Source organism: Schistocerca cancellata, chromosome 11, assembly GCF_023864275.1.
Source record: "Schistocerca cancellata isolate TAMUIC-IGC-003103 chromosome 11, iqSchCanc2.1, whole genome shotgun sequence".
NCBI lineage: Eukaryota > Metazoa > Arthropoda > Insecta > Orthoptera > Acrididae > Schistocerca > Schistocerca cancellata.
This window is the reverse complement of record NC_064636.1, coordinates 151868736-151891726: the sequence shown is the minus strand read 5'-3', so window position 1 is coordinate 151891726 and position 22991 is coordinate 151868736. Positions and strand designations below refer to the sequence as shown.

General features: G+C 47.1%; 1 protein-coding gene across 1 annotated transcript; it reads right to left on the bottom strand.

Moving 5' to 3' along the window:
* Nucleotides 1-1490: 1490 nt before the first annotated feature.
* On the bottom strand, nt 1491-22554 carry LOC126108385 (zinc finger protein 679-like; the record flags this gene model as incomplete). Its single annotated transcript, XM_049913597.1, has 2 exons — nt 1491-1775; nt 22498-22554. Coding segments are annotated over 2 exons (342 nt in total), but the record flags the coding sequence as incomplete, so codon positions are not given.
* Between the last annotated feature and the right edge of the window lie 437 nt (nt 22555-22991).

Genomic DNA, 22991 nt, shown 5'->3' with positions numbered 1-22991 from the left:
TGCGAACATGTAAATCCAATGACATAAGTGACTTTAGCAAATGGCAGGTTACAGTGGCAATGCAGTGGGGAACTAGCACCTCAAAAGTGGTGAAGCTGGTTGGCTGGATCTATGCTACTGTTGTGAACATCCATGGAAAGTAGCTGAAAGGTGATAAATCCATAACCTTGTGAAAAAAGATGTAATACATCTATACTTCATCACAAATCATGGAGATCAGAGGCTAGCCTGCTCTGTAAAGCTGGACATGTGGCAATATGTGGCATATCCAATGATGGAAAACAATGCTGGAGCGGCCATATACATTTTAAAACACACAATTCAGTGCACATTTTTGAACATGGGGCTCCACAACATATGATCCCTCTATGTTTCCATACTAATTCACCAAATTGTTCAATTGCAACTGCAGTGGGCAAGGGATCATTGAGGCTGGAATGAAGGTCAATGCCAATATTGACTGCCAACTGTCAGGATAAGTGACATTTCCTGTTACACAAGTTCAGTTGCCACATCCAGATATGCAGTCATCTAGGTGAATGGCACCAGATGGAGGGCCCATTATGCTATGGGCAGGTCACTTGGGCTCCTTTGGGACATCTGGTAATAATTGAAGGCATCATAACAGTTGCAGCCTATGTGACCTTTATTGCAACTACATAGATTCCTTCATGCCTGATGTGCTCCCCAATGGTGAAGGCAGCTTTCAGCAGATAACTGTCATGTCACATGTGCAGAACAACTCCACAGTGGTCTGAATAGCATGGTAACTAACACTGATGTCTCAACCACACCATTTAGCTGATCTGAATGTGTGGAATACAACTGGTGCAACATCCAGAAACATGAAAATAACGTGTCAAGTCCATAGCATGTAGAATTGTTCATGTACTGTGTTACAAAGGTGGACAAACATGCTAGTAAGCAAGTTGCTATATTTCTTGTTACGTTTACTAATGCAGGATTAGTACTAACAGAACACAAATGAACACACTATCAATGAAACAGATAGCAAATCTCTTGAGAAAGCCAGTAAAATAATTGCCATAGTCATGTTTCCCAGTGTTGAGTTTACTAGCCTTCATGAAGGAAGCGCCATGAATATATTTTTGCTGTCACTCTTTGTAAAATGCTGATGACTATGTCTGGAATAATAAGCAGCAAGTCATCACATTTCCTTGGCCTTATACTGAATACTGCAAGGTACTTATGATTACTGACAAAGGTAAGGCTTTATCAGAATTCACAATCTTCATGTCTCATGATCGATAGGAAAAAGTAGCAGTGTTAATGACAAATACACATTTCATTCATGTTTCAGCAGTATTTAGTAATACAAGTTCCTGACATCTGAATCTGCAGATATGGATTTTTATATTGTCTACCACATTTTTCTGTTATTTCACAGGAATTAAAATTTATTGTACCCTACTACATCCATTATTTTATAGGCCTTCAGGGCACCAACCAGCAAAACCTATTTGAGTAAACTAAGGCTTACTTGTAGTTTCTTTCTGATGTGTCCTTCCAATGTGTTCTAATGCATGTGTATTGAGATCGCCTGACCCAGCAAATGATTTTCCACTACTCTCACATTTGTGAGGTTTCTTTCCTGTGTGATTTAAGAAATGTGTCTTCAGATGGTTCTTTCTAGCAAAAGATTTCCCACAAATTTCACACGTGTGAGGTTTTTTTCCAGTGTGAATTAATTCATGTGACTTGAGATTTCTTGACAAAGCAAAACATCTCCCACATATCTCGCATTTGTGAGGTTTCTTTCCAGTGTGAATTAAAATGTGAGTCTTGAGATGATTTGCCCTAGCAAAAGAGTTCCCACAAATCTCACATTTGTGAGGTTTGTTTCCAGTGTGAATTAATTCATGTGTCTTGAGATTGCTCCGCAAAGCAAAACATCTACCGCAAATCCCACATTTGTGTGGTTTCTTTCCAGTGTGAATTAATATTTGTTTCTTGACATGACTTGACTGGGAAAACGATTTGTCAGAAATCCCACATTTGTGGGGATTCTTTCCCGTGTGAATTAATTTCCCTCTCTTGAGATGACCTGACCTAGCAAACAATTTGCCACAAATACCACATTTGTCGGTTCTGTTTGCAGTAAGTAGATCAGCCTGGGCACTGACATTAACAGCTGTGGAGAAAGTTCCATAGTCACTTATTTTCTCTGCATCATTTCTAATGTGTGTATTACACATGTCATTATAGTGCTTCTTCGAACCTTTCCAAGTTTCCTTGTATGAAGACCTGTCTATTTCTGTAACAGAAACTTCTTGCAAACTATCAAAGAGGATACTGCTTTGATGTTCATCACTATAGCCATATTTTTCATGGCTGCCAGCAGTTAAGACATGATAATTCTCACTCATTCTCAAATGTTTTTTCAAACTAACATTACTGTGAAATACCTCAGCACACCACTTACAAACATAGGAAGGTGGTTGCATGCCATCAGTGTGCATAAACACATGCATTATGAGTCTGTATTTTGAAGGAAAGTTCTGTTGGCAGAAATCACAGCTATACAGATGTAATTCCTTTTCCCTCTTACTACAGTAATGTTGGGTGGCAACAGAGCATTCCTTATCGACAGTCGCATCTTCTGTATAGGTACCAAACTCATGTGTTGACTTCTCCATGTCTATCACAAATTCATCCTGGACCAGTCCATGGTGACATATTTCTTCACATGGTTTGCCACATCTCCCACCAGTACTCCGAGTCAATCTGAAGAGTGAGGAGCAGAATGTTACATATTGATATATATATACAGCAAAGAAACAATATTTGAGTGTCCATAAATCCAGTACTATAGGCCAGAAGTCAAAAGTGCATAAGAAATTACATATCGAGTAACTGTTTGTGATTTAAAATTATAATATTCCACCAGAAAGAAAGAACTGACGAGGTAAAAGTTGTTTGAAACGAAAATAACTGGAGGAAATTCAATAATGATTAATCTGAGTCACTGCCGATTTGATTTGAAATTTTTAGATCAGAATTAAAATTATTCCATGTGTTACAATCTTTTTAAAATACAGTGCTAGAAGGTAACAGTCAACACCAATTTACTAAATGTATCAAAAGATGTATCAGTTACATGTTATAACTCAAAATTCTTAAGTTCAAAGATTTAACTAAGAAATAATTTTTAAATGTTTCTCTTCCATTATCTTAGCTCTGTAAGTGCCTTTTCTTTGTTTTGCGGACACATTCACCTTTGGAAATGATAAATTTATTTCACCTAGTAAGCAGATTTTTTTGTTTGATTCCCAGTGATTCAAGAACTAATGCAGGTTTCAATATTTTGATTAGGTATCTAGTATGGATGTTAATTATGTGGATAATGACTGTTCATGAACAAGAATCAATGTCACAGCAATCAAGGGAAAAGAATTTGCAAACTGATGAATGAATGTGAATGGCACACTTGCAGATGGTTTCAAACTAAGACTGCGTTTTTGGCACTGCAACTTATATGAAGCCTTGCACAAATGGAGATGCCGTCTGAAAGGATGGACATGGTTGTAATTTTTCTGGTACATTTATTGAAAAGTTTTACAGCTTCCCAACATCTGATCACCTGGCATTGCAGAACACCATTGACTGAAGGACACACCCATAAATGGCCACATCATCACCCATTAAACACTGACACTTCATACTGAGTGTCAGTGATAACAGCTGATGCATGAGCTACCCCTCTACTATCTGGGTCTCATTATTCCACCTGTGCAACATGTTGGAAACGAAAGATTACGAACTACTGAAGGCGTGCATGCTCCAGTGTTTTCTTTTGTTATGACTGTAACTTCTGACTTTTTTTCATTGTGTTGGGTATATAGTTTTGCCTGGCATGGTTCCAGTAAATTTCGAGTGTTTTTAAACTTGCAATTGGGATCACACGATTTTTTAACGTAACTGATATCATGGTGTGTATCAGATTCTAGAAGCTGACAACTGAATCACTAAATATTGTAATTTCTTTTTAACTAAATTAGATACAAGTTAAGTAACTGAATAATAATAATAATGAAGAAAGAGATCGAAAAAATATGCAAGTAAGGTTTTAAACAAATACCTTTCTGTTTCTCAAAGTACTAGAAATAAAACTTACAACTAGAATGTTATGCTATTCCAGTCAACCGTAAACAAATCAGAATATGAAAGAGAATTTGTGGAAAAGTTCAACAATAAATAAATTTTGATGTTAATTATTTATCAATTGCTTTAGAGACCTCCATGTAAGCATTGTGTAGGTACTGGGTACTTGTGTCAAATCCTTAATCTTTACTGCACAACAATTTTTGTGGCAGGTACATTCATAAACTATTCATGCATTGTTGATGGAAGTGTATGTATATTTTATAAACACACATACTACATCCTGGACAGTAACACTGTTAATGGTTTACACCACATGTGTCAAAAATTTTGGCACTATAGCTGTTACCTCTACTGTGTTCCTTCATTGTCTCGATTCTCAAACAAAAGAGCTGTCATTATGAACGAAAACCCTTTCTTACATTGTATCTATCTACTCTGGTACCCCCTATCTAACAACTATTAATGTCAGGGGATTAATGGGACTTCGCCACCTTTTCTCGGTCTTTCAGTCGAAGCTCATTGCAAAGTCCCACTGTATATAGAGGCTAGTATTACGATGGGGTCACCACTCCTGAAGACAACCCATCCCCCTCCCAAGACAGAATTAGTGTACCCCATCTTTCTGCATCCAGTGTAATCCATGGGAAAGTGCGAATGTCTGCAAATGTTTGTGAACTATCTAACTGATGTGGAACATGGGGACCAGCCCGGTATTCACCTAGCAGGATGTGGAAAACTGCCTAAAAACGACATCCCAGCTGGCCGGCACACTGGCCCTTCATAGTTAACCCGACGGGCAGATTCGATCTGTGGTCAGCGCGCCTACCTGAATCCAGGAAGTAGCATAATACTGTTGTTGGCTACCCTGGCGGGTCGTTCCATACATTACTGTGAAAAATTACATCTGGTTCCACCTACTAGGGAAAGATTGTCAATGCATTTGATGCCAGGCTTGGAGATTGGTGTGAATACAAGCAAGCCTATTAAAGTTTTTGTCTCAGAAACATCAACATCATGCCAAGAAAGTTTGTTCTTTTGAACATTTTTATATTATCATGATTTTGATTCATCGCTGTTGAATCTCATCTAAAATACCTTGAGGGAAAAGTACACCTGATTTCTTGTTAAATGTATCGATTTCTATCCAATGCATTACCACTAAGTCACAGGGCAGGAATCTGCAAAGCAATGTTATATTGTCTGGCACAAACATTGCTTGGGTTATGCACTTGTCCATTCGAAAGAGTTTTCCCTAACATAAAAGCAGGAATCATGGTGATATGACTATGTCCTCTGTTATTATCATTTCCTCCTCCTCCTCCTCCACCACCACCACCACCACCACCACCACCACCACCCAGACCCTCCTCTGAATTTGTATCACCAATTTCATTGTGTAATCTCGATGAATATTACTGTCATCCAGAACTTCATAAGTCATTTATCCAAAATATACGTTGAAGTACAGTTCTCTTACTCTCAGAACTCATGGATGATGAAGTTTGGTTTGTGGGGCATTCAACTGCATGGGCATCAGCACCTGTACAAAGTCCAACTTTTTACACATTCTACTTTTTTACACAGTCAAATGTAGCCACTGTCACAGATGATGATGATGATGATGATGATGATGATGATGATGATGACGATGAAGAAGAAATGATGAGGACAATGCAAACAGCCAGTCACTGGCAGAGAAAGTAACTAACCTAGCCAGGAGTCAATTATGGGACCCCATGATCTAGAATCAGCAATGCCAGCTACTAGACAGCGAGCTGCAAACAGAACTCATTCAGAATAATAAGTCTGTTCAGGCTGGTTTGAATGGTTAGAGCCCGCATCTCGTGGTCGTGCGGTAGCGTTCTCGCTTCCCACGCCCGGGTTCCCGGGTTCGATTCCCGGCAGGGTCAGGGATTTTCTCTGCCTCGTGATGGCTGGGTGTTGTGTGATGTCCTTAGGTTAGTTAGGTTTAAGTAGTTCTAAGATCTAGGGGACTTATGACCACGGCAGTTGAGTCCCATAGTGCTCAGAGCCTTTTGAACCGTTTGAATGGTTAGAGAGATGTGGCACACACTGCAAATTGTAAAAGACAGTGACAGCTGTCATCATAGTTATTACACTGTAATAACAACAATAAACACAAGTTGTTGATAAAAACCCCTGTTGAGTAGCAATCATATAACGAATGTGGTATCTTTGCAAGACATTACTGCAACTTTATTATGAGTTTGCTATCAGTGCAGGATAAGAGGAGAAACAGTCAGACCAGTGGTAATGGTGGTTCTGATAACTTTATTAGGATATGATCAGGAGTTACATGTTCAAAATGGTCTACTGACCCTGCAACATGCTGATTAATGACATGATATGGTTAACAGTTGCCTACAGCAGATCCAGTTTAATAAGATTGATTGTCATCATATGATATCCTTCTCATCAGGAGTATCTGGATACATCCCCAAAAAAATCTCCCACATATCCCAACATCCACATGTTGCATGAACTTAGGTTGGGGGATCTCGAAGGCCACATATCTTTAAACTACATAGATATAACACTGATGATACTGAAGGTTTCATGAAACCAATCATTCACTCAACAACTGACATATCATGCCACCTGATCTCAAATCAAAATTATATCACAGACACTATTGTGTTCTTGAAATGCTGGAATCTCGTTGCATAACAAGGTGTTTACAAGGTTCTTATGTCACTGTACACTTAAGAGGTGCATGACATGACATTATTTCCAAGGAACACTGACTGAAAATGAAGGGCGTTGTGAAATCACACCACACTATCATATAAGCTGAGTGTAGTGGATGTTCCTGCACAAGATTTGGGAGGACAACCCCATATGTGACAGTTCTGTGCATTCACAGTCCCATTCAGAGTAAAATACGCCTTGCCCATCCAAAGAATATTCCCAAGCAAGAAGTCACTCATTTCCATGCATGCCAAAAATGAGCAAAGTCACAGGGTTGTAGCCTATCTTGGGGCCTCTTTAGCAGCACATTCGGAGCCTTACAGAGGTGTGTGTGTGTGTGTGTGTGTGTGTGTGTGTGTGTATGTGTGTATGTGAGAGAGAGACCGACCCTGTGACCACTCTAACACTTACTGCAGAATTTGAGCCATCTGCTGCATGGTCGACTGTAGCTAAAAGCAACTTCACAACTGCTACAAGTATGTGCTGCACCAATCAATTCACCTATTTCTTCAAACCTCTTGATTGTATTCTTCAATACATTTATTGATATAGGACCTCTTCTCAGCGATTTAGTTCAATAACATTCCTCCAATGCAAAAAGGGAGAGGGGGAACAGGGAGGGGGACAGAGAGAGAGGGGGAACAGGGACAATGTCAAAGAGAGAGGGGGAACAGGGAGGATGTCAGAGAGAGAAGGGGAACAGGGAGGATGTCAGAGAGAGAGGGGGAACAGGGAGGATGTCAGAGAGAGAGGGGGAACAGGGAGGATGTCAGAGAGAGGGGGGGACAGGGAGGATGTCAGAGAGAGAGGGGGAACAGGGAGGGGGAGGGGGACAGAGAGAGAGGGGAGATGGGGAGGGGGACAGAGAGAGAGGGGAGATGGGGAGGGGGACAGAGAGAGAGGGGAGATGGGAGGGGGACAGAGAGGGGGGAGATGGGAGGGCGACAGAGAGAGGAGAAGGGGAGGGGGACGAGAGAGAGAGGAAGGGGAGGGGGACAGAGAAAGAGGGGGACGAGGAATGGGAGAGAAAGAGGGGAGACGGGTGCAGAGAGAGACACAGTGGCAGGGGGTGGGTTGGTTGGTTGGTTGGTTGGTTGGTTGAGGGTTAAGGGACCAAACAGCAAGGTCATCAGTCCCTTGTTTCAAATATGCTCCATTCCGCTAATGGGACATCTCATCTCAGTAAAGTCAGAACAATGAAACGGAAAAAGGTAAAAACGTAAAAGGGCAGTCATGTTGTCATTGGTAAAAAACAAAATGAGGGAAGTCGGCAAGAGAACGAACCCAACACTATGTTGAAGCAGCATAGGCAAGACCACCTGTGACGTAAAAGGTACAACTGCTAGAATGTAGAAAGTACGTATGGGAATTGAAAGACTAACCATGCCTTTAAAAAAAAGGGGTAAAAACAGAGTAAAAGGGGAAGAAAAGAGGATTTCGGTCAGGGAGGTGAATCGGGAATCTCCGAACACTGCTTACAGTGGGAGACACCCAAACACTCACTGCCTTGCCCCAACACCAGAGAGAGATTAAAAACCTTAAAACTGAGAATAAAAACCACTTTCCCAGAGGCAACCGAGAACCAGAGAGACCATCTGGGAATCATCAGCAAACATCAAAGGTAAAGTGTGGGGAAGTCTGTACTTAGTACGCAGAGCCAAAAGAAGGGGGCATTCAACCAAAATGTGGGCTACTGACTGGAAGGCTCCACAACCACATAGTGGGGTTGGCTCATCACGCAAAAGTAAACCATGGGTCAGCCTAGTATGGCCAATGCGGAGACGACACAGTGTGGTCGAGTCCTTTCGGGAGAGGCGAAAGGAAGAACGCCATGGGCATGGTGTCACCTTAATTGCACGAAGTTTATTAGACAGGGAAGTAGCCTCCCAAGAAGTGGCCCATGACTGTGCGAAGTGGGATTTGATGTGAAGCCGTAAATCCGCTGCAGGAGGGGTTACAGAAAACAGGGGGTAAGTAACTGCGCCCCCCGCCAAACGATCAGTGAGCTCATTACCTGGGATACCCACATGGCCAGAGACCCAAATGAAGTCAATGAAACAAGCAGCACGGTGAATATCAGCGAGATGGTCATGGATGGCCGAGACCAAGGGATGGCGCGAAAACCCCTGGTCAATAGCAATAAGGCCACTCATCGAGTCCGTACATAACAAAATGCGGTTGTGTCGGGACTGTTTAATAAAGGTAAGGGCCTGGGAAATTGCCAGCAGATGAATTTCCGTTCCAACAGAGGACGTGAAAGCATACCCAACATGATCAGCAGATTTAGAGCCATCAGTGTAAAAAGCAACAGCATCCCGAAACTCCCATAAAATTTGGCGGAAAAAGGAACGGAACACCACCGGGGGGATGGAATCTTTCGGACCTCGGCGGAGATCCATCCGAATTCGAGGCCGAGGAACTAACCAAGGAGGGTGGAGGGGAGGGAGCGAGGAAGACAGGACAAAGAAGGAAGCTGAAAATCACGGCAAAGAGATGCAAGGTGAAGCCCAACTGGGAAAACCGCCTGAGGGCGGGAGTCGGGTGGGAGACGTCCATGGTCTGGGAACAGGATAGAATAGGAAGGATGAGTGGGAGAGGAACGGATAGTGAGTGCATAAGACACCAGAAGCTGGGACCGCTGAACACAAAGGGGGGGGATTCCAGCTTCAACCAGGAAACTATCAACAGGGCTATTAGGGAATGCACCGGTGGCCAAACGGATACCACGTTGGTGGACTGGATCCAGCATGTGCAGTGTGGAAGGAGCAGCTGAACCATAAACTTGACAACCATAGTTCAAACGAGACAGAACTAGAGCACGATAAAGACGGAGGAGGAGGGAACGGTCCGCACTCCAAGAGGAGTGGGCAAGGAAGCGAAGGACATTGAGTTTACGGAAACATCCTACCTTCAGGAGTCTGATATGGGGCAGCCAAGTAAGCTTGATGTCGAAAAGAAGACCCAGGAAATGAAACTGTGGGACCACAGGCAATCGTTGTGCAGCGAGATAGAGCTCTGGATCAGGGTGGATTGTAGTACGGCGACAGAAGTGGACCACTCGCGATTTTAAAGGAGAGAATTGAAACCCGTGTGAGAGGGTCCATGCAGAGGCACGCCATATAGCTACCTGGAGCTGCCGTTCTGCAGATACCATCGAGGAGGAACTAACCCAAATGCAGAAATCATCCACATACAGGGCAGGGGCGACCTAAGGACCGACAGAGGCCACAAGTCCATCGTAGCAATGAGGAAAAGAAGTACACTCGATACAGAACCCTGTGGAATGCCCGTCTCCTGGGTCCGTGGAGAACTAAAAGCAGTACCAACTCGAACTCTGAATGACCGATGGATCAGGAACTGGCGGATAAAAATCTTGAGTGGGCCCCGAAAACCCCACTGATGAAGGGTAAGTAAGATGTGATGGCGCCAGGCCGTGTCATAGGCCTTGCGAAGGTCAAAAAACACTGCAACCAAAGGGCGGCGCTGGGAAAAAGCCTGCCGAACTGTGGATTCCAAGCGTAGTATCTACTACATCTACATCTACATCCATACTCCGCAAGCCACCTGACGGTGTGTGGCGGAGGGTACCTTCAGTACCTCTATCGGTTCTCCCTTCTATTCCAGTCTCGTATTGTTCGTGGAAAGAAGGATTGTCGGTATGCCTCTGTGTGGGCTCTAATCTCTCTGATTTTATCCTCATGGTCTCTTCGCGAGATATACGTAGGAGGGAGCAATATACTGCTTGACTCTTCGGTGAAGGTATGTTCTCGAAACTTCAATAAAAGCCCGTACCGAGCTACTGAGCGTCTCTCCTGCAGAGTCTTCCACTGGAGTTTATCTATCATCTCCGTAACGCTTTCGCGATTACTAAATGATCCTGTAACGAAGCGCGCTGCTCTCCGTTGGATCTTCTCTATCTCTTCTATCAACCCTATCTGGTACGGATCCCACACTGCTGAGCAGTATTCAAGCAGTGGGCGAACAAGCATACTGTAACCTACTTCCTTTGTTTTCGGATTGCATTTCCTTAGGATTCTTCCAATGAATCTCAGTCTGGCATCTGCTTTACCGACGATCAACATTATATGATCATTCCATTTTAAATCACTCCTAATGCGTACTCCCAGATAATTTATGGTATTAACTGCTTCCAGTTGCTGACCTGCTATTTTGTAGCTAAATGATAAAGGATCTATCTTTCTGTATATTCGCAGCACATTACACTTGTCTACATTGAGATTCAATTGCCATTCCCTGCACCATGCGTCAATTCGCTGTAGATCCTCCTGCATTTCAGTACAATTTTCCATTGTTACAACATCTCGGTACACCACAGCATCATCTGCAAAAAGCCTCAGTGAACTTCCGATGTCATCCACCAGGTCATTTATGTATATTGTGAATAGCAACGGTGCTATGACACTCCCCTGCGGCACACCTGAAATCACTCTTACTTCGGAAGACTTCTCTCCATTGAGAATAACATGCTGCGTCCTGTTATCTAGGAACTCCTCAATCCAATCACACAATTGGTCTGATAGTCCATATGCTCTTACTTTGTTCATTAAACGACTGTGGGGAACTGTATCGGACGCCTTGCGGAAGTCAAGAAACACGGCATCTACCTGTGAACCCGTGTCTATGGCCCTCTGAGTCTCGTGGACGAATAGCGCGAGCTGGGTTTCACATGACCGTCTTTTTCGAAACCCATGCTGATTCCTACAGAGTAGATTTCTAGTCTCCAGAAAAGTCATTATACTCGAACACAATACGTGTTCCAAAATTCTGCAACTGATCGACGTTAGAGATATAGGTCTATAGTTCTGCACATCTGTTCGACGTCCCTTCTTGAAAACGGGGATGACCTGTGCCCTTTTCCAATCCTTTGGAACGCTACGCTCTTCTAGAGACCTACGGTACACCGCTGCAAGAAGGGGGGCAAGTTCCTTCGCGTACTCTGTGTAAAATTGAACTGGTATCCCATCAGGTCCAGAGGCCTTTCCTCTTTTGAGCGATTTTAATTGTTTCTCTATCCCTCTGTCGTCTATTTCGATATCTATCATTTTGTCATCTGTGCGACAATCTACAGAAGGAACTACAGTGCAATCTTCCTCTGTGAAACAACTTTGGAAAAAGACATTTAGTATTTCGGCCTTTATTCTGTCATCCTCTGTTTCAGTACCATTTTGGTCACAGAGTGTCTGGACATTTTGTTTTGATCCACCTACCGCTTTGACATAAGACCAAAATTTCTTAGGATTTTCTGCCAAGTCAGTACATATAACTTTACTTTCGAATTCATTGAACGCCTCTCGCATAGCCCTCCTCATACTACATTTCGCTTCGCGTAATTTTTGTTTGTCTGCAAGGCTTTGGCTATGTTTATGTTTGCTGTGAAGTTCCCTTTGCTTCCGCAGCAGTTTTCTAACTCGGTTGTTGTACCACTGTGGCTCTTTTCCATCTCTTACGATCTTGCTTGGCACATACTCATCTAACGCATAATGTACGACGGTTTTGAACTTTGTCCACTGATCCTCAACACTATCTGTACTTGAGACAAAACTTTTGTGTTGAGCCAACAGGTACTCTGAAATCTGCTTTTTGTCACTTTTTCTAAACAGAAAAATCTTCCTACCCTTTTTAATATTCCTATTTACGGCTGAAATCATCGATGCCGTAACCGCTTTATGATCGCTGATTCCCTGTTCTGCGTTAACTTTTTCGAATAGTTCGGGTCTGTTTGTCACCAGAAGGTCTAATATGTTATCCCCACGAGTCGGCTCTGTTTAACTGCTCAAGGTAGTTTTCAGATAAAGCACTTAAAAAAATTTCACAGGATTCTTTGTCCCTGCCACCCGTTATGAACCTTTGAGTCTCCCAGTCTATATCTGGCAAATTAAAATCTCCACCCAGAACTATAACATGGTGGGGAAATCTACTCGAAATATTTTCCAAATTATCCTTCAGGTGCTCAGCCACAACAGCTGTTGAGCCAGGGGGCCTATAGAGACATCCAATTACCATGTCTGAGCCTGCTTTAACCGTGACCTTCACCCAAATCATTTCACATTTCGGATCTCCGTCAACTTCCTTCGATACTATTGCACTTCTTATCGCTATAAACACGCCTCCCCCTTCACTGTTCAGCCTGTCTCTACGGTATACATTCCAATCTGAGTTTAGGATTTCATTACTGTTTACGTCTGGTTTCAGCCAACTTTCTGTCCCTAGTACTATATGGGCATTGTGACCGTTTATTAATGAGAGCAGTTCTGGGACCTTTCTATAGACGCTCCTGCAGTTTACTATTAGCACATTAATATTGTTATTCCCTGTTGCATTTTGCCTACTCCTACCTTGCCGCATCTCAGGAGGCGTCTTGTCGGGCCTAGGGAGGGGATTCTCTAACCTAAAAAACCCCCATGTGCACTCCACACGTACTCCGCTACCCTTGTAGCCGCTTCCGGCGTGTAGTGCACGCCTGACCTATTCAGGGGGACCCTACATTTCTCCACCCGATAGCGGAGGTCGAGAAATTTGCACCCCAGATCTCCGCAGAATCGTCTGAGCCTCTGGTTTAAGCCTTCCACTCGGCTCCAAACCAGAGGACCACGATCGGTTCTGGGAACGATACTACAAATAGTTAGCTCTGATTCCACCCCACGAGCGAGGCTTTCCGCCTTCACCAATTCCGCCAACCGCCTGTACGAACTGAGGATGACCTCTGAACCCAGACGGCAGGAGTCATTGGTGCCGACATGAGCAACAATTTGCAGTCGGGTGCACCCAGTGCTCTCTATCGCCGCCGGTAAATGATCAATTGGAGACCGTCCCTCTCGAAAGCCACACTGGTAAGGGGACAATAGGTCCCGAGATTCGAGGACCCAATTGAGCCGACGGGCTACCATCCGTTCAAGTAACTTACAAACAACATTGTTCAAACTAATTGGCCGATAGCTGTCAACGGATAGGGGGTTCTTACCAGGCTTAAGGACAGGAACCACAATGCTATCCCTCCACTGAGAAGGGAAGTCACCCTGGAGCCAGATACGGTTAAACACCCGAAGAAGATGTTGCCGTTGTGGAGCACTGAGATGTTGAAGCAGTTGGTTATGAATGGAATCTGGGCCAGGGGCTGTATCATGAGAAGAAGATAGAGCAGAAAGAAATTCCCATTCAGTAAAAGGTTTGTTGCGAGATTCTGACTCACAAAGGGTGAAACATAAGGTGGAAGCTTCAGCCCGCTGTTTTTGATGAAGGAAAGCAGCTGGATAGGAGGCTGACGCTGATGCCACTGCAAAATGGCTCGCAAGATGTTCTGCAAGAACTAATGGGTCCGTACAAATGCCATCTGGGAGGTGAAGGCCTGGGAGGGTGGACTGCCGATGGCAACCTTGGAGAGAGTGAAGTGTAGCCCATATCCGTGACAGAGGGACAGTAGAACCAAGGGAAGAAACGAATCGTTCCCAACATATCCGCTTGCTCTGTTTGATTAAATAACGGGCTTTAGTGCGGAGGTGTTTAAAGGTGGTAAGGCTGGCTATGGATGGGTGCCTCTTAAAGTGTTGCAAAGCTCGACGGCGATCACGGATGGCAATGGCAATGGCCGTACTCCACCATGGGACTTGCCGGCGACGAAATGGTCCAGAAGAGCGCGGGACAGCAAAGCTAGCAGCGCGAACAATCGCGTCAGACACGTCACGCAGGACGTCATCAATACAACCCGACAAAGAGGGAGAAAACACGACCTGTGCAGTGTATTGAGGCCAATCGGCGCGTTGGAAAGACCAACGAGGTAACCTGTCCATCGGGGAGCAGGAAGAGAGCGTGATAATCAATGGGAAATGGTCACTATCACAAAGGTCGTCGTGTGGCGACCATTGTAATGAAGGGAGGAGAGAGGGAGAAGAAAGAGAAAGATCAATGGCAGAAAAGGTACCATGACCGGCACTGAAATGAGTAGGGGAGCCATCTTTAAGAAGGCACAGGTCGTAGTCTGCAATAAATTGGTCTATAAGAAGACCTCGTCTAGATGGAAAAGCACTGCCCCACAAGGGATGATGAGCATTAAAATCCCCAAGGAGGAGGAAGGGAGGAGGAAGTTGCTGAAGAAGGGCAGTTAAGGCAGCAGGTGTAAGAGTCCTGTCAGGAGGGAGATAAAGATTGCAAACTGTGACCGCAGAGTCTAAGTGGACCCTAACAGCAACCGCTTCCAATGTAGTTTGAAGAGGAATCCACATGCTAGCAATGTCTGTACGGACCAACATACAAACGCCACCAGAAGCCCGCAGAGGTCCGACCCGATTTCGACAGAAAACACGGAACCCACGGAGGGTCGGTGAGTGAGCATCAGTAAAATGAGATTCCTGGAGAACCACTCAAGCTGCAGAGTAGGACAAAAGAAGGGATTTCAATTCCGGAAGGTGACGATAGTATCCATTACAGTTCCATTGGAGAACCACAGAACGATGGTTTAGATGGGGGTTGAACACGCTAAATCCAGTCATACCGCCGGGTCCCCACCCGTCACCGACAAGGAGGGGGCGACACCCATGAACGACAGGTCAGAATCCGGTTGTGAAGTCGGGGAAGGGACCTCCGGTGACAGCAGAGGCTCTTTGTCCCGGGACTTATGTTTCTTCTTCTTTTCAGGCTGATATCGAGGAGGGCTGTGTGGCATAAAGGCGCCAGCTGCAGCAAGATCAGGAACAGAAATAGACCGGGCGACCTGGGGGCCGACAGACTGCGGCTCTCGCGGTCGTCGCGCGGCAGCAGATCTTTGGCCTGGAAGGTGCCGGGAAGGGGCATCCCGCGAGAGGCGTCCTTGACCGGCAGACACCGAAGGAGTGGGACACTTCTCCGGCTGGGGAGGGGGAGCAGCGCCCATAGGAGAAGGTGTGGGAGCCGCAGGGGAGGGGGGGAGGAGAGGGATCCGGGATGGGGGTAAGGAAGGGGGAGGAAGGGGTGAAGATGTAACCAAGGCGTAACTAGATGTCATGGACACAGGGTGAAGTCGTGCATATTTCTTACAGGCCTCTGTGTAGGTTAAACGATCGAGGGACTTATACTCCTGTATCTTTTTTCCTTCTTATATATTGGGTAATCTCGTGAACGTGAAGAATGACTACCATGACAATTTACACATACAGGAGGGGGAACACAGGGACTCCACTCATGGAGTGGATGTCCACAGTCACCACAGAGAGGGGCCTGAGAACAGTGGGAAGACATGTGGCCAAAACGCAAGCACTTAAAACACCTCATAGGAGGCGGGATGTATGGCTTCACATCACAGCGATAGACCATAATCTTAACATTCTCAGGGAGGGTATCCCCTTCAAAGGCGAGGATAAAGGCACCAGTATCAATACGATTGTCTTTAGGACCCTTCTGAACACGCCAAACAAAGTGAACACCCCGCCATCCGAGATTGTCCCGAAGTTCCTCATCAGTTCGAAGGATGAGGTCCCTGTGAAGTGCCAAGATGGGTACAGGCACGAAGGGCCGCAGATTGGGCAGCTGAAGTAGTGTTTATCAGCAACAACCCGACCGCATCTTGCTCAGGGAGTCCACTTCGCCAAACTTGTCTTCAATGTGTTCCACAAAGAATAAAGGTTTGGTATTGGTGAAAGTATCTCCATCAGTCCTGGTGCAAACTAGATAACGGGGGAAAGGTTTTGCCCCTAGCCTACGGGCCTGACCCTCTTCCCAGGTTGTAGCCATGGAAGGGAAGGCCGAAGGGGCAAGAGAAGCAGCACTTGAGGAATCAGTTCCACGCAGAGAGACGGCTGCAGAAGAACGGCCAGAGTTCTGGACCCGTATGCGTTTCATTTGCATAGCGTCCGCCCTGATACCACCCACTCCGATCAGGGGCTCTCCTCATGGGCGCCACCCAGCCACAGCAAGGGCCGTCTGGCACGGTGTCCATTGCCGGGAGTTCCGATGCTCCAGGATGACGAGCAACCACTCCAAGTCATGCATGAGGAGGTCACAGCTCAGGTATCAGAAGTGTCATCCCTGTGTGTTCAGGGGGTTCCACCAAAAGGGTACATAGCGACCCCACCACACAGGCTAGCTACCGTGCTGGCTATGCACCCTAGCATCAGACAGCGACGTGAAAGAAAAGGTGGAATGTACTAGGAGGGCACATGTCGGAGACACTACGTAAGTTGATCTTCCCCAAATGGCTCACACTACAGAGGAGAAATTTTGTAATGGAGGTCAAACCCCAGAGGGGGACCAAGGAATGCCAAAAGGAGGAGATGATTGCGCAACAAAGCCGAATTGTAAAACCAACAGAACCAGGAGGATAGTGGGGCCAACATAAGCAAGGACACAAAGAGAGGGAGAGGTGAGGGCGACGGAAAAGGAGCAAGGAGGGGAAGGGGAAGGAAATGCAGCCCTGGAGAGAAAGAAGGCTGCAATAGCTCGGGGCCCTGTGCTCGCCACGCACGTATCCGCAAAAGGACACTCAGCGAATGGGGGGGGGAGGATGGAGGGGAGAGAGACACACAGCAGACGGGGGGATGGAGGGAGAGAGACACACAGCAGACGGGGGAGGAGGGAGATGGTTCAAATGGCTCTGAGCACTGTGGGACTCAACTTGTAATTTCATTAGTCAACTAGAACTTAGAACTAGTTAAACCTCACAAACCTAAGGACATCACACGCATCCATGCCAGACGCGGGATTCGACCCTATGACTGTGGCCATCAACTGTTCCAAACTGCAGCGCCTAGAACCACAAGGCCACTTTCGGCGGCGTCGGAGAGAGAGAGAGAGACACACACAGCAGATGGGGGGAGGGAGAGACACACACTGGACGGGGCGACGGGGGGGGGAGAGTGAGACACATTGCAGACGAGGGGGAGAGAGAGAGAGAGAGAGAGAGCGGACGCAGGGACGGGGGGGAGAGAGAGAGAGAGAGGGGAGGGGAGAGCGGACACGACACAGGGACGGGGGGAGAGCGGACACAGGGACAGAGGGGGGAGAGAGAGAGAGAGAGAGAGAGAGAGAGAGAGAGAGAGAGAGAGAGAGAGAGAGAGAGAGAGAGGGAGGGAGGGAGGGAGGGGGGAGAGAGAGCGGATGCAGGGACTGGGGGGGGAGAGAGAGCGACACAACACATGGGGGGAGAAATACGCACAACCGAGTGTGGGAGACACACGCGCGCACGGCGGGCGGCGGGAGAGAGGCGCGCGTGGCGGGCGGCAGGAGAGAGGCGCGCGCGGCGGGCGGCGGGAGAGAGGCGCGGCGGACGTGGGGGGGGAGACGCGCTCGGCGGAAGTAGGGGGGAGACGCGCTCGGCGGACGTGGGGGGGGGAGATGCGCTCGGCGGACGTGGGGGGGGGAGACGCGCTCGGCGGACGTGGGGGGGAGACGCGCTCGGCGGACGTGGGGGGCAGACGCGCTCGGCGGACGTGGGGGGGGGGGGAGACGCGCTCGGCGGACGTGGGGGGGGGAGACGCGCCCGGCGGACGGGGAGGAGACGCACGGCGGGTGGGGGGAGACGCAAAGCGGCTGGGGGGGGGAGGTGCACAGCCGACTGGGGGCAGAGGGACGCACAGCCAACTGGAGGCAGAGGGATGGACAGCCGACGTGGGGGGAGACACGCACAGCAGATGAGGGGATGGGGAGTTTTTTGTTATAGTTTTAGGGCGCAAAACGTCTACGGTCATTAGCACCCTGACTGTGACTTAGGAAAAGGTAAAGAATCGAAACTGGAAACCAGCAGCAATGGGAACAAAACTCAAGAAATTGGAGAAACAAAATACAGAAGGAGAGCTTGAAAGAACACTATAGAAGGGGGTTGGTTGTCCCTAAAAAAAGCTTCAAATGATTGATGTCATCTCAATGGCACTAACACACTCGAGAATGCGATCGTCTGAGCGTGTGTCATCTGCTAAAATGGAAGATATATCAGGCGACAGCTGTAGATGGGCGCATAATGGAGTAAAATAGGGGCACTCAAATAAAAGGTGTCTTACCGTCCACAGCTGCGAGCAGTGGGGACAGAGTGGGGGAGGACCGCCGTCGATGGCTAAGAAGACAGTGTCCTATCTGGAGTCTAGTTAAAATTACCTCCTCCCGACGACGCGTTCGGGATGAAGAGGTCCAAGCAAAAGGAAGAGCTTTCATGTCCCGCAATTTATTATTGGGAAATTTTGACCAATGTGCATGCCATTAAAAAAGCAACACGACGACATAAAACACTCCATAGATCGGCGAAGGGAATCATGTGAATAGCTGGCTGAAGAATAGAGACTGCAGCCTTGGCCGCTATATCGGCCGCCTCATTTCCACTGATACCAACGTGTCCTGGGATCCAGAGGAATGCCACAGAGACGCCCCCCCAATGGAGCAAGTGGAGGCAGTCCTGAATCTGGTGGTCCAGAGGATGGACACTGTAGAGAGCTTGGGGACTGAGGAGAGCTGAGAGAATCTAAACAGATAACATACTGTATCCGCTGATGGCGACGTATGTATCGGACAGCCTGTAGAACAGCAGAAAGCTCTGCAGTATAAACTGAACACTGGTCGGGAAGCCGAAATCGATGCGGTGTGTTGCCAACAATATGGACACTCCCTACACCAAACGATGTGTTTGAGCCATCAATCAGTGTAAATAAATGTGGCTTCCTTCATTTATGCACACAGAGCAGCAAACGCCTGACAATAAACAAGTAAAGGGGTACCATCCTGGGGAAACTGACAAAGGTCATGGAGCAGGCAGGTCCGGGGACAGAGCCAAGGCGGTGCTGCACCCCAAGTTGTCAAGAAAGTTTTAGGAAAGCAGAAGGAAAGAGAATGGAGCAGTTGACGGAAGCAGACTCCCAGTGGTAGTAGGGAGGAAGGGAGGCCAGCATACCCTAAATCCAAGGAGGCGTCGAAAAAAAGGTCATGGGCCGGATTAGCAGGCATGGAAGACAGATGGCTAGCATAATGACTCAGAAGGACAGCTCGCCGATTGGACAGCGGAGGTTCAGCAGTCTCAGGATAAAGGCTTTCCACAGGGCTGGTTTAATAAACTCCAGACACTAATCGTAATCCACGTTGCTGGATAGAGTCGAGACGACGAAGAATAGACGACCGAGCAGAAGAGTAAACTATGCTTCCATATTCCAATTTCGAGCGCTCTAAGGCGCGATAGAGGCTGAGAAGGACCACTCGGTCCGCTCACCAGGAGGTACCATTCAGGACACGGAGGGTGTTGAGGGATCGCAGACAGCAAGCCGAAAGATAGGAAACGTGGGAGGACCAGCACAGTTTTCTGTCAAACATAAGACCCAAGAATTTAGCGACGTCCGAAAACGGAAGGTTGACAGGTCCTAGATGTAAGGAAGGTGGAAGAAACTCCGTACGACGCCAAAAATTAACACAAACGGTCTTACTGGGAGAAAAGCAGAAGCAGATTTCGATGCTCCAAGAGTGGAGGCGATCGAGACAACCTCGAAGACGTCGTTCAGGAAGGCTGGTCCGTTGACAGCTGTAGTAGATCGCAAAATCGTCCACAAAGAGGGAGCCCTCGACATCAGGAAGGAGATAATCCATAATTGGATTTATAGCAATGGCAAACAGTACAACACTTAGCACCGAGCCCTAGGGTATCCTGTTTTCTTGGGAGAAAGTACAGGAGAGAGTAGTGTTCACCCAAACTCTAAATGTGCGCTCTGCCATAAATTCGCAAAGAAAAAGGGGCAGCCGACTTCGAAAGCCCCGAGACAACAGCGTTCGGAGGATGCCTGTCCTCCAACAGGTATCGTATGCTCTCTCAAGACCAAAAAATATTGCTACTGTTTGGCGTTTCTAGAGAAAATTGTTCATGATATAAGTGGAGAGAGCAACAAGATGGTCAACTGCAGAACGATGCTTTCGGAAACCGCATTGGGCAGGTGTTAAAAGACTGCGGGACTCCAAGCTAAATGGCAATTCACCATACGCTCCAAAACCTTACAGACACTACTCGTGAGAGAAATGGGGCGATGGCTAGAGGGGAGATGTTTGTCCTTTCCAGGTTTCGGAACAGGAACGACGATAGCTTCTCGCCATCGTCTGGGAAAAGTACTGTCGGTCCAAATTCGATTATAAAGGTGAAGGAGGTAACGCAGACTATGGTATGGTAAATGCAGCAACATTTGGATGTGGATACCATCCGGTCCTGAGGCGGAAGAGCGAGAAGAAGGGAGTGCATGTTGGAGTTCCCGCATGGAGAAAACAGTGCTGTAGCTTTCGCGATTTTGGGAGAAGAAGGCAAGAGGTTGCATTTCCGCTGCGCGTTTCTTCGGGAGAAACGCTGGCGGGTAATGTGAAGAGCTCGAAATCTCAGCAAAGTGTTGACACAATGAGTTAGAAATTGCGACGGTGTCCACTAATGTATCATGCGTGACAGTGAGCCCAGAGACTGGGGAGACTAGGTGCGCCAGATAACCGTCGAATCCGACTCCAAACTTCCGAAGAGGGAGTGTAGGTGTTAAATGAGCTAGTAAAGAAGTCCCAGCTTGCCTCCTTGCGATCGCAGATGACGCGACGGCTTCGCACATGGAACTGCTTATAGCGGATACAGTTCGACAAAGTAGGATGGTGTCTCGAAACGCGAAGAGCACGTCGCCGCTCACGTATTGCGTCACGGCATGCCTTTTTCCACCAAGGAACTGGGAGGCGCTGGGGCAATTCGGAGGTGCGAGGTATTGAACGTTCCGTGGCTGTAAGAATAACTTCTGTAATATGAGTGACCTCATCGTCGACGCTAGGAAAGTGACGGTCATCGAATGTCGCTAGAGACGAAAAAAGTGCCCAATCGGCTTGGGCAAACTGCCAGTGTCGCGGGCGCATATACGGCAGTTGTGGCTGCAATCGAAGTAGAGATGGAAAGTGGTCACTCGAGTGTGTATCAGCAAGGGCGAACTATTCGAAGCGCCGAGCTAGCAGAACAGTACCGAGCGAAAGGTCCAAGTGAGAGGAATTTGTCATGGAGGCAGACAAAAATGTAGGGTCCCCAGTGTTGAGGTAAATAAGATCCGCTTGTTGGAAGACGTCTATCAAGAGTGAGCCACACAGACAAGTATGTGGAGTTACCCAAAGCGGGTGGTGGGCATTGAAGTCCCCAACAGCAAATAGGGGGGTGCAAGCTGACCAAGAAGATGAAGGAGATTAGCTCGTGCCATTGGTGTGGCTGATGGAATGTATACAGTACAAAGAGAGAAGGTGCATCCAGAAAGGGAAAGACGGACAGCGACAGCTTGGAAGGAAGTGTTTAAGGGGACTGGGTGATAATGAAGAGTATCATGGAGAAGAATGATGAGTCCTCCATGTGCTGGAGTGCCTTCAACAGAGGGGAGATCAAATCTGACTGACTGAAAATGGGGATCATGGGGACGTAGCTTTGTTTCCTGAAGACAGAAGATGACCGGCGAGTAGGATCGTAAGAGGATCGACAATTCATCCACTGGATAATGGACATATGGTGGACAGAAAACGGAAGAATGTGACCAAGGTTGCCCTCAACGACTGCTCAGAGCTGGCGACTGACAGCGTGGAACAGCATTCAGCCAAAGGCAGAAGATCCTGACCCATAGGTTGTTCAGGATCAGCTCCTGCCACCAGCGATCAGCTGGTTGATCGGCCGCCAGCAGTGCGCCTCGGCGACACAGAAGATGGCCAAGGGCGGCTACCGCCAGGTGGTCCTGTAGATGAGACACGTCGTGGCGGAGAAGGGAAGGAGCTGGGTTTCTTATTAGCCTTCTTGGAAACAGGATGTTTAGATGGAGGAGGAACCGTTGGTTGTGAAGTTGGGGTACGTAAGAAATCTTCACGTGTAGGTTGTTTTTTGGAAGTCCGGGTGTTTGACTTTTGGGCTCGAGATTTAGCAGAACCCGATGAAGGGTGAGACATAGAGCGAGCAGGCGAAAGTGGGGAGGTTGAATGGGCGACCTTTGCGCTGGCCGATCTGACAACCATGCCACTAAAGGTGAGATCACAAGTCTGCGTGGCCGCCTCCTTCGTTGGTCAAGGAGAGGCAAGGACAGTGCTTTATTTACCTGTGTAAGGCACAGTGGGCTTTCGACTGGCGAATAATTTTCGAGCAGCAAAGGTCGACACCTTTTCGTTCACTCTGATTTCGTCTTTAAAAATTGGGCAATCTCTAGAGGAAACAGCGTGGT